Genomic DNA, 12,385 nt, shown 5'->3' with positions numbered 1-12,385 from the left:
GGAAATTTTTCGTGTTTTTTATACTACAGTGATCATACAGTATATTACCAATATCATATAGATATGAATAGGAGCATTCTTTCAATGCCATAACTTTAATACAAATTATAACTTCCTTAAGTGACATAAGCTTATAATATAAGTTATACTCAGCACTCTTTATTTCAGGAGCCCACACGCCATGAGCCTCGTGCCCACCACGTCAAGTCCCACTCCCGAGATCTGGGCAACAGTCCACTGTCAGCCAACACCACTGCAAACAGCTCTAGAGAGTTAGTAATATTATTCTTTGTTGCTACAAAAGCAGTTATTTAGCAACCCTAATGTTGGCTTTCCGATCCACGCGGCACGCGACCGACAAAATTTTAAACAAAACGCCACTTTATAAACAACGTCAAAGGTTTTATTTTCCACCGACATTGGTCTAGCGACCCATGCCGCCGCTGCTTTGTACTAGTATTGGCGTAGAGTGTAGACTGTAGAGCAAAATGAAACCTACAATCTAATTCATAAAAGTATTTTAATTGAAATCTTGTCGGTCCAGGTCGTTTGCCGCGAGGATCAGAAAGTCACCTGTAATACCTCGATCGTGGATATCGCAGACAAAATTAATTTTCAATTGTTATGCGACAGCCGGGTGCCGCTTGGGATTTGATGGGTTAAGCTGCTTTTCCGTTGTGCTAAGCGATGTCATGCAAATGAGGCGATTCTATTGGATCTCAAAAACACTTTTCTCGCAAATCACAATGCGGTTTAGCTTGGCTTCTTTGGAAAATGGAAGCGCACCTTTAGGAGCCTATTAAAACTGTTAGGACTCAAAACAGTTTAAATGGCCACAGCCTAAGTGGATATTTTCTTACATACGTTAATCGTTATCATATACGTTTAAATCATGGGGATACAGCTGAGTCTTTACATAGGCCGCTAGGCGTAGCTCCTTCCGAGGATTACATGAGGATGGGTCACTGCCCACCGTTTATATAATACACTTATAAACGCACTTCTATCCAGTATTTTCGAAACATCAATTGGTATTTAAGGGCCTTATCACACTGGCGATTAGCAAGCGATTTGAAAGCGACGCGACTGCGCAGTGCACACGCCGCGATGACACCGCGATTGTGCGGCGTGCACGCAGCTTGCCTTCGGCGTTTTGGACACTCAGCAGCAAAATGCATTCTGACGTCACACCCTAGACGAGTCTACTATAATATATATTATAATAATAATCTGCGTAGACGAGTGTACAAAATGGCGTCCACGCCACGCCGCGACGATGCTGCGCTGTCACGACGCGACGTGCACGCCGCGCAATCGTGGCGTGTGCGCTGCGCAGTCGCGTCTCTTTCAAATCGCTCGCTAATCGCCAGTGTGATAAGACACTAAAAGAACATTTGATGTACCATCGAGGAAATTGATTCCTAGGCAGTTGACGGGCCTACGTCATTTGGTCAGCTTATGTAAATTCAATGTTAGCTGTGATCGGTCAGATGGGTTTGACGTAACGCAAATAAATTATTTAGGTCCGCCATCTGCCTAGGAATCAACTTCTCTGATAGTACATTCTCTTAATTGTTTACATTCTGATGGTGACGTATCTGGAGCGTTAAATTGATTGTTTACCATGGAAAGTTAATATTTTGTTGAGGAAAATACTCACCCAAAATAGGAAAAATGAGGTCATAAGGATGATGTTATGTATTTGCATTAATTGTTTATTAGGTCAGAAAACATATTCCTTGTATCATTTACATGTCTCGTGTTGAGTGTATGTAAAGTCATGGAAATAACGAAATAGTCTTCTATTTCCTCTTTTTTCATTCCATTCGAAAAGCTCGTCTATCAGTGTATATTTTAAAAAAATATATCAGACGTGCGTTTAAGAGATAATAGAAGAAGAATGAGAGCCCTAAGAGTATACAGTGAGATAATATTTTGGATACAAAGTTGGTAAAGTAGTCAATTACTTTCTATGACGTTAAGAACACAATATCTGTTTCAATATTTATAATATGAATACACTGCGTCAAAATATTATTTCCCTCCTTATTACCTTTTGCTAATAAAAACCTTAAAACATCTACCCCCTTACTAATAAACGTTGTATAAGTTTTGAATAGTTATACAGTGTTTGTTCCTGTCACACAAGTGACATATTTAATTGGATTGAAGAAGACAAAACACTGTATAACTATTCAAAGCTTATACAGCGTTTATTAGTAAGGGGGCTAGTATTTAAACTTGTGATGAGTTGAGACATATTGGCATCTCAATTCGTCTCTACATTTGTCGAGGTAACAATATCAAATCGGATGAAATGAAGCTATAGCGAACGCGGCTTATTACAGCCTCACTACTGGTTTTTATGAAAAAAAAATTAAATACTTTAGCCGTAGCTAGCGCCGTGAAGCGAGGGAATGGCATAGAAACTGACACACGTCTTTTGCTGCTAGTTGCTACGATCTTGTAGTTCTATGACAAATGCCGATTTATTTCTTCTTCTTTTTCTAGTCTGGAGGACTCGCCGCAGAAGAAGAGTATGTCTAACATCATGGGGCCGGGCGAGTACGGCTGCGCGGTGTACAGCCCCAACGTGTCGTACGCGCTCTCCTCCGCGGACGAGTACGGCTCGCCGGCTTATAGAGGTAGTGTCATGACGTAGTACACACCGCGTACAGTGTGTAGTGGGGGGGACTCGCCGCAGAAGAGTATGTCTAACATCATGGGGCCGGGCGAATACGGCTGCGCGGTGTACAGCCCCAACGTGTCGTACGCGCTCTCCTCCGCGGACGAGTACGGCTCGACGGCTTATAGAGGTAGTGTCATGACGTAGTACACACCGCGTACAGTGTATAGTGGGGGGGACTCGCCGCAGAAGAGTATGTCTAACATCATGGGGCCGGGCGAGTACGGCTGCGCGGTGTACAGCCCCAACGTGTCGTACGCGCTCTCCTCCGCGGACGAGTACGGCTCGCCGGCTTATAGAGGTAGTTTCATGACGTAGTACACACCGCGTACAGTGTATAGTGGGGGGAACTCCCCGCAGAAGAGTATGTCGAACATCATGGGGCCGGGCGAGTACGGCTGCGCGGTGTACAGCCCCAACGTGTCGTACGCGCTCTCCTCCGCGGACGAGTACGGCTCGCCGGCTTATAGAGGTAGTGTCATGACGTAGTACACACCGCGTACAGTGTATAGTGGGGGGGACTCGCCGCAGAAGAGTATGTCTAACATCATGGGGCCGGGCGAGTACGGCTGCGCGGTGTACAGCCCCAACGTGTCGTACGCGCTCTCCTCCGCGGACGAGTACGGCTCGCCGGCTTATAGAGGTAGTGTCATGACGTAGTACACACCGCGTACAGTGTATAGTGGGGGGGACTCGCCGCAGAAGAGTATGTCTAACATCATGGGGCCGGGCGAGTACGGCTGCGCGGTGTACAGCCCCAACGTGTCGTACGCGCTCTCCTCCGCGGACGAGTACGGCTCGCCGGCTTATAGAGGTAGTGTCATGACGTAGTACACACCGCGTACAGTGTATAGTGGGGGGGACTCGCCGCAGAGGAGTATGTCTGTGAAACGTACTGAGATTGTAGATATAGAAGTAGTCTCATTTTATAGTCATATTAAATCCACGCTTAATTTATCTTAGATCTAGGCAAGTGGGCCTAAGTCCCAATTGTAGAAGATTTTTTGTTTCAAAAGTATGGCATGTAAATCGTAGTATTGTAAAATTTTTAGTTTGAAATTAAAGGACCTTGTCAGTTGTCTGGCGTAGCTCGTAGATGTACGGTATAATAATAGTGCCTCGACAACGTATTATTATTTGCATTCTTTTTAATTTGCAGGTCAAGACGGCGATTATTTGAATCAAGGTAATTTTTTGTGTTATTTGTCAAGGGGCTTAGGTCAAGTTTGACAATAAAATAAATCTTATAATTTTAACGAGTCAATAATCAATCTTCTACATAATCGGTTTCTTAACAATGTTTTAATGAAATTTAGCTTTGTGTCCGTATAAGACTAGTAAGGTCATATTTTCTCCTAACTAACCGCCTTTTACATATTTTTTTGCACCCTGCCTCTCGACACCTATTGTCTTATTTTCATATTCTCAGATCAGAAGATTTTTATGAATCTTGCTTTTTTAGTTTAGACTCGAAATTAACGTACTGTTATTCGCAGTAAAGAGCACGGTTCCGCTAAATTTTTTATTAAATTTGAATGTATTTCGTTTCAGACGACGACAGCGGCGCGAATGTGTCGGCCAAGGCGCAGGCGGCCATCGCGCATCTCAACAGCAAAATAGAACGCACCAAGGACTTGATACGTCTAGAACAGACTATACGAGATGGTAATTTCTTTGCTATAATACCTATAAACAAGCATACGGATCGCATGATTGTATGCTAAATTAATTCTAGTAACAAGCGAATTGATGTATTTACGCTTAAAAAGAGCGTCAATGAAGCACTATCATACAGCAGTTTTCTGTGTGGCCATGGTATTTGATCAATATGACTCGCTTGTGCCGAAGCGGTGTTTTGAATTATTTTTATGCTACTTGTGGAGGCCAGTGCTGCCACCTTTATATAGCAATTAGTACTATGTGAGAAGTTGATTCCAAAATTCGCCGCTAGATGTCACTGTCAGATTGTGTCCGTTTTCTACATCGCGCTATTGAAAACGTAGCGCTTGGAATGACATCCGTCGCGTATTACCAGTTCGGTATCGCTTCTCGGCCTTTTGGCTAAGATCAAAGTGTAGTATCTGTTCTTTTCAGCTTAATATCTGAAAGTTCCCGCACTGCGGGACCAGTATATTAAACTGATTTTTGTACCACGACGGGATGTTCGGGGCTCGCTCCACTCCCGTCACGGGTTGGCCCGGCATTGCAGTGCCGCCGGGATCGGCCCACATAATCTATTAAAGTTCATCGAACAATATCTCTAGATTCTAGAATTAACCTTTTGTTTATTTTGATTTTACCCAATAAGTCTTTCATGTTGCGACTTGCGAAAATAAGCGTGCGCGTGTGCTTCGGCCTTCGGCAACTATGCGGATGAGGGGACATTTAAAAATATAACCTGTGATTTTAAAGAGTTGATTCTTCAGTTGAAGAATACTTGTTAAATCTTAGGATATGGGCGTAAGCCAAAAACAGACTACTTTTGTCTATAATAAACAATAAATGAATTGACTATTGAGGATAGCAGATTTAGACTAAAATGAGTAAAATCATGATAGCCTGAAAATGTTTAAATCCACGATTGTCAATTTCAATAGAATTTTTATAGTAAGTATAAGTCAAAAAGTTAATATACCTAGCAGAATAGAGAAACAAAGGCCTGAGCAAGAGAGATGTCACTATCAGTAACACTGCGTGGTAAAATGAGACGTGTGATACATGACAGCAGCACTCTTTTTTTGACGTCCAGTCGGCACGTGCCGCACGTTGACAATTTAATCTCATAGAATTCATGTTCAATCATGCTTGTGTAAGTGTATACGTACACATATTTTTCACACAGATAAAAACCAATTTTGGTTTCGTTTGACAGCTCGAGATTGTTGCTCTATTCCGCTAGATATATTAACTTTATGGTATAAGTTTAACTTCAAAATCTGATGTCAATGTTATTTATTTTTTATCCTTTTCATAGTTGTAATAAGCCTGTAATTTAAAGTGCAATAACCGTGACAAATATTATAATCCCAATTTATATAAATGTAACTTTTGTTGGCTGTTTATAGGAATAAATAAATATTATACCTCTATAAATTACCTTCTTTCAGACAACGTAAACGAATACCTCAAGCTAGCAGCGCATGCAGATAAACAGCAGCTGCAGCGCATCAAGGCGGTGTTCGAGAAGAAGAACCAGAAGAGCGCCGTCTGCATCGTCCAGCTGCAGAAGAAGCTGGAGGGGTACAACAAGAGGATCAAGAGCTGGGAGGTATGTTGTGTGGAAATGAAATGAAAAAGTTTATTTAATCAAGTGACATATCACATAGTGGAGTCTCGCTCATGGGCGTACCGTGGGGGCAGGGGGGTGGCAGCTGCCCCCCCCCTTTGATCATGTTGACGTCCCTACTAAGTATATTATCTAATACTTTCATCTACAATTCTTTCAATACAATATTTTTACAACTAAAATTGTTAATTTTTTATTCTTTATAAGCACCTAGCTTATAAAAAATCTGATTAGCCCCCCCCTGGCCCAGAATCTGCGTAATTATGTATGTATGTATATTTATTATGTTTGAGTTCACACATCTCCGGAACTAAAAGTCCGCCGCGCGCGATAAAAACAATAGCTTCAAATATATTTTTTTCAGAAGAAACTAAATATAAAGATGGCGTAATTGAACAGATGATCATTAATCGATAGTTTAATATGTTGCAGCAACACGGCACGAGCGGGCAGATACACCGGCAGCCGAGAGAGGTGTTGCGGGACATGGGGCAGGGGCTCAAGTGAGTTGCATACTAACGTGAAAAAGTGTCTGTCTGTCTGTTATACTAATACATCATACATGTGAAAATTCTTGTCTGCTACTATGCGTTATTGCGCTGGGTTAGTGCTTATTTGACATTAGATTCCAAGAAAATTCCTGGAAACTGCGTGAACGTCTAGCTATAAATAAAATGTTGGAGAATAGGCAAAAAGTCAAGAAGACAATTACTATGGTATAAATTACTGAGAAAATATGAAGTTTATAATATTATGTTATATCGTACTCATATGCTACTGTTAGAAATGCGTTACGTGATAGAGATTTTGTTCGTCACTTACGGCTTACCCATCACAGATGTTACCAGTGTTGCTAAGTCATAATATTATGATTTAAAACGGTTTATTTCAAAAAGGCGTATCTTAATAGCAATCTCATCTCATAATATAGCAAGTATGTTGTAAGCACTGCGGCGCCTGGCAAGTCGAGTCGAAGCTTTGTTTTATTTGTATGGGCTTTTTTCTCGGTCCTAACATGAAAATCCAATAGCTTATTATCGGTCTATATATTTACAACTTACTATATTATACACCAGCCGGACTAGCACGGCCACCAGTAGAAATGCGAAAGTATGGACAAACTGTGGAGATAAACTTAAGGTAGCGTTCCGATCTTTTTTCGTTTCCAAAAATTCAATTAAAATGTCACTTTATGACAGACTATAGTCCTAAAAATTCAAATAATATCCTACTCTATGACATATACTATAGTCTGTCATAAACATTGGTCATAAAGTGGCATTTTAACTGAATTTTTGTCGGTCGCGATTGGCCGCGACCATAAAGTTAATATACCTAGCGGAATAGAACAACAATCTCGTGCTGTCAAACTAAACCGAAATTGGTTTTCATCTGTGTGAAAAATATGTGTACGTATAGACTTACACAAACATGATTGAACATTAATTCTATGGGATTAAATTGTCAACGTGCGGCACGTGCCGACTGGACGTCAAAAAAAGAGTGCTGCTGTCATGTATCACACGTCTCTTTTTACCACGCAGTGTTACTGATAGTGACATCTCGCTTGCTCAGGCCTTTGTTTCTCTATCCCGCTAGGTGTATTAACTTTATGGCCGCGACCGACAAAAATTCAGTTCGGAAAATGAACGGCACCTTTAGTTTATGTCCACAGTTTGTCCATACTTTCGCATTTCTACTGGTGGCCGCAGGAACGTATATTTTCCAATTATTTTAATAATATTATTAACAATTACAGGAACGTTGGCGGCAACATCCGCGACGGCATGGTCGGTCTGGGCGGCAGCGTGATGGCGGCGCCGCGCGAGTTCGCACATCTCTTCTCGCGGTCCAACCGCTTCGGGTCCGCCGACAACATCGCGCAGCTGGCTACCGGTGTGTTACTGACCTTATACGAGTAGAGTGGTCTAAGTGATGTTTAAGCATAAATAAAAAATTGGCCAAGTGTGAGTCGGACTCGCACACGAAGGGTTCCGTACCGATACAGAGCAAGAATAGGCTAAAATTGTGTTTTTTGTATGGGGGCCCTTAAATTTTTATTTTATTTTTACTATTAAATATTAAAGTACACATATAACAAAAGAATGTGTGAAAAATTCAAGTGCCTACCGCTTGCCATTATTGATAGAGCGAAAAAGTCCGAAAAAATCACGTTTGTTGTATGGGAGCCCCCTTTAAATATTTATTTTATTTTCAGTATTTGTTGTTATAGCGGCAACAGATATACACAATCTGTGAAAATTTCAGTAGTCTAGCTATAGCGGTTTTTGTGATACAGCCTGGAGACAGACATACGGACAGACAACGAAGTCTTAGTAATAGGGTCCCGTTTTTACCCTTTGGGTACGGAACCCTAAAAAAGCTAGACCGAAACGGGTCCATCCATTATGATCCTCTTTTTTCGGCGGGGGCAAAAAATAACGGGGCACAGAATAACATTTATTTTGACATGTTATAATATGAAGGCTTGTACCTCGATTGCCGCACGTGGACTTTTATACATTTTTGCCCAATAAAATTTCCGATACTTATGAAAGAAAATACTGACTCAAGAAGAAACTAGTGGGAAACGTGATCTGAAAGAATTATGAATTGTGTATAAAATTCATTTTTGCCTCTAGTCACTTATTGCTTAAAATGTCACTTAGATCACTCTGGTTAATGGATCAATATCTTAAAATAAATTTAGTATCGTAACTCAAAAATCACCATGGCACACAAAATTTGATTATTCCAAAAACTTTGACATTCAAAATTTAAGGGACATGCAATTAAGAACGTGAACAATCATGGTAATAAAGCTACTTAAAAATGCCAAACGTATTTACCGTTTACGCATTCTTTTTAAAAGGTATCACGCTTGCGCTTATCTATGATGCTATCATTGTCAAGTGGCTTAGCCAACATGACAGCTACATGGAGTAACGTAAATATTTTTATAAATAATAATATGGTACAAGCTTTTTACAATCACTACTCTCATTTCCAAACGTTTGGTACACGCTATACGTACATTTCACACGCTATCCGCACATTTGCGTATGTGTACGCACAGTTGTACGTTTTGCACGCATTTGAGACGCACATGTAGGCCTACTACGAAACCGTTTTGAGACTCAAAACAATCGGATGAGAATGCCGCGTCCTGCTCTAACAACGTCATTTCACGTTTGTTAGAGTAGGATGCGGCATTCTCGTTCGATTGTTTGAGTCTCAAAACGGTTTCGTGGTACAAGCCCTGCTCATTGTGATTGTGTGAAGAAACCCTTTGGACATATTATGACTTACCTTACTTTTTATCTAAATATTGAACGATTTATGGTTAAAATCTTGATAAAGTACAATTATGGCACATGTTTCTCTAGGCCATAACCTAAAGTTGCGAGAAAAGAAAGAATGTACGAAAATTATTAGTATGTATTTGTAGATTTTTATTTTATTGGATAAGGTGTATTTTATACAATGAAATTTATGATGTATTTTGTCTCGCAGAAAACACGGGTCCTTGTAAGTATACGTAGAAACCATCGTCACAAAATTCTATTTTTTCTAGAAAATTCTTACTTAATTTCTAATAATTTTTCCACTGATTGATCATAACCCGTTTGGTTTTTATATTTTGTCTCTAATTGGATTATTTTAATTCCTATTCACCAAGGCTGTATATATATATATATGTATAACACTTTAAGATATTATAATATTAATACGCGAACGAAAAACTTTGTAACCCTTTTTACGAACAATGGGGAAACGAAATTTTGCACAGTTATAGTTTATAAGGTGAAGGAGTGCATCGAACTAATATTATTTTGAAATTATGCTTTTATCATACATTTTTTTAACAAATAAAACATTACATACACTACAACACACACACATGAGAAATGACAGATTTTTGAGTGACAAGCCTATACATACGAATTATGCTCTTTTATTTATGGTTGAAGTCTGCTGACAACAAATTGAAAATGGATTATAGTTTTTTTTTTATTGAATCTAAGATACTATTAGACAATGCTTACACGGCCAGTCTGAGATCAGCTAAATCACAGAGACAAGAGTTGAAAAAAAAATGATAAAGTCAATATATTTTACAAAACATAGGTAGTAGTCCTAATATCGTTGAAATTAAGGTCGAATTTCGACTATTGGGCGATCTCTAGTTAATAGAAAAAGTAACAATCTTTATTTTAAACTACGAGTTTAAAACTAACTAAAGGGGTACGAAGATTTTGGCCGACCTACTTTCGCTAAATGTATTTTTTCGTGTTCACGAATATTTTTTTCAAAAATGGTTAGCTAACATCAATACAAACAAAAAATAATCTTAGGCAAAACTACGTAAAGAGTCACATTTCGAAAATATGAGCTGCTAAAGTTTTACCAATTTAAGATATTGCAACTTTGGCAGCACAAATCTTCGAGATGTGACACCTTACGCGGTTTTGTCCAAGATTATTTTTTGTTTGTATTGATGTTAGCTATCCATTTTTGAAAATAATATTCGTGAACGCGAAAAAACACATTTAGCGGACAGTAGGTCGGCCAGGCTCCATACAAAAATCTTCATACCCCTTTATCACGCATAGCCACTGAAAGTTTATTTCTACGGAAGAAAGAAAAACTGTCACTTTAACTCTAAGACTGGGTTGCACCAGAGGCGTGGGCCAAAGTTAAAGTTAAATATGGCGTCCAAACACCCCATATTCTCATACGACATCTGTCAATTTTTCCGGTTATAGTTAAGGTTAAAGTTAAAGTTAGTTGGTGCAACCCAGTCTAAGGCTGGTATAAATAGTCAGTACTCAAGATGCATCTGGGTCTCACGACACAGTTCAGGCTCTGTGATTGGTTGGCTGTCAAAATTTGGACCAATCTTAGACCGGTATAAATAGTCAGTACTCAAGATGCATCTCGGTCTCAAGACACGGTTTAGGCTCTGTGATTGGTTGGCTGCCATAATTTGGACCAATCATAGAGCCGAACCGCGTCTTGAGACCGAGATGCATCTTGAGTAATGACTATTTATACTGGCCTAAAACCTGTCAGTGCTTTTATTGTTTTCGCCTGAATAACCACAGAATAATATGTATTTCTTTTTTTATATCTTGAAATCCATTTGGCCTCGTGCCTTCACATAATTACTATACTTAAAATAGCTGAAGATACATACATTATGCAAATAACACAAAATACATACAAATTACCTATACAGTAGTGTTATTACATAAACATACAAGTTCCTCCAACAATACTATCACGAATTCAAGGTCAAATGATAATAATCTTCAGATAAATCATTCAGTTGCTCACTGGACGCTGTTGGAGTCGGTTGTGTGGGAGAAATAAGTGAAAATGTAATAAATGAGTGAAAATAATAGCAAAAATCAAAGTTGCTTGCCGGGCGTTGTGTGAACTTGTGTGTCGATTGAAAGAAAATGAAATAAATAGGTGAAAATAAAAAGTGATGTTCTTCAAAAAGTGTAAACGGTGTAGGACGAAATGTAAATATATTTTTATATAATAGTGTGTTGTTATTGTTACACTAACGCCTAACAGTTTGCTGGATTAGTGAGGTAGGGATTTGCAATTTTAGTATTTTGTGTAGACGTTCACAAGTCCTAATATATCGTTTGAAAAACGTAGGGTTTTTTTTAAAGTGGACTTTTTTTTGTTTTGAACAATAAATAATCGCGTTATTATAAAAATCGTAAAGCTTATTAAAGCAATTTTTCCTCATGTTACCACACAATTAATAATAATTTGAGGAAAATTTAAAATTTTTATTGCAAATAATTCACAAGTACTAGGATAATGATGTAACATATTTTCAAAAGGACAACTTTAGAAGTAAAGTAGCAGTAAAGGACAACAATTATTATATAACTTTACAATTAGTAACAAAACTAAGTGAGAATACTTTAGGGTGTGTATGTGTCCCTTGTATAGAGTTCACTGTGAAAGTAGGAGCGCTGAAAGACCAAACATTTTTTTTTGTCATTTGTATAGACAAGCGCCCGCGCGACATGCGTTTTTCCATACAAAGGTGAAAAAAATAGTTACTCTTTCAGCGCTGCTACTTTCACAGCGAACTCTAGATACCCGGACCCATACACGCCCTGAGTATTATTAGTTTTGTTACACCTTGTATAACTTTACAATTACACAAAATTAGACAGTAAAAAAACATGAAATTGCCAGCAACAAGTATCTTACTCAGTTCAATTTTTTTTTCATCTTAAGCTATGCCATCCGTAGTTCCATACTAATATTATATATGAGTAAGTGTCTGTCTATGTGTTTGTCTGATACCTCTACGCCTAAACCGCTTTTATCTCGGAAAAATTAACGCATGAAATGATGATGATGTTCCGACGCAAAAAAACCAA

The 12,385-nt window shown here is 39.0% G+C and overlaps 1 protein-coding gene and 1 non-coding gene across 6 annotated transcripts in view; both read left to right on the top strand.

The window, feature by feature from the left end:
* The window catches only part of LOC121736835 (transmembrane and coiled-coil domains protein 2), a 60,084-nt gene that overhangs the window by 36,348 nt on the left and 11,351 nt on the right, over positions 1-12,385 (top strand). For 2 of the 5 annotated variants that reach the window (XM_042128260.1, XM_042128259.1), the window contains exons 3-9: positions 169-272; positions 2,512-2,645; positions 3,846-3,872; positions 4,238-4,351; positions 5,794-5,954; positions 6,405-6,475; positions 7,732-7,868. In XM_042128260.1, coding sequence (XP_041984194.1) covers positions 169-272; positions 2,512-2,645; positions 3,846-3,872; positions 4,238-4,351; positions 5,794-5,954; positions 6,405-6,475; positions 7,732-7,868 — 748 coding nt within the window. Of the gene's footprint in view, positions 1-168; positions 273-2,511; positions 2,646-2,810; positions 2,817-3,197; positions 3,501-3,845; positions 3,873-4,237; positions 4,352-5,793; positions 5,955-6,389; positions 6,476-7,731; positions 7,869-9,485; positions 9,501-12,385 lie in introns of those variants that run through there. The other 3 variants (XM_042128258.1, XM_042128262.1, XM_042128261.1) reach the window with 3 other exon arrangements.
* On the top strand, positions 4,728-4,920 carry LOC121736889. The gene has a single exon (XR_006037077.1). It is a non-coding gene; the product is annotated as a U2 spliceosomal RNA (small nuclear RNA).

The sequence above is a fragment of the Aricia agestis genome, chromosome 19, assembly GCF_905147365.1.
Source record: "Aricia agestis chromosome 19, ilAriAges1.1, whole genome shotgun sequence".
NCBI lineage: Eukaryota > Metazoa > Arthropoda > Insecta > Lepidoptera > Lycaenidae > Aricia > Aricia agestis.
This window is presented reverse-complemented; position numbering and strand designations above follow the sequence as displayed.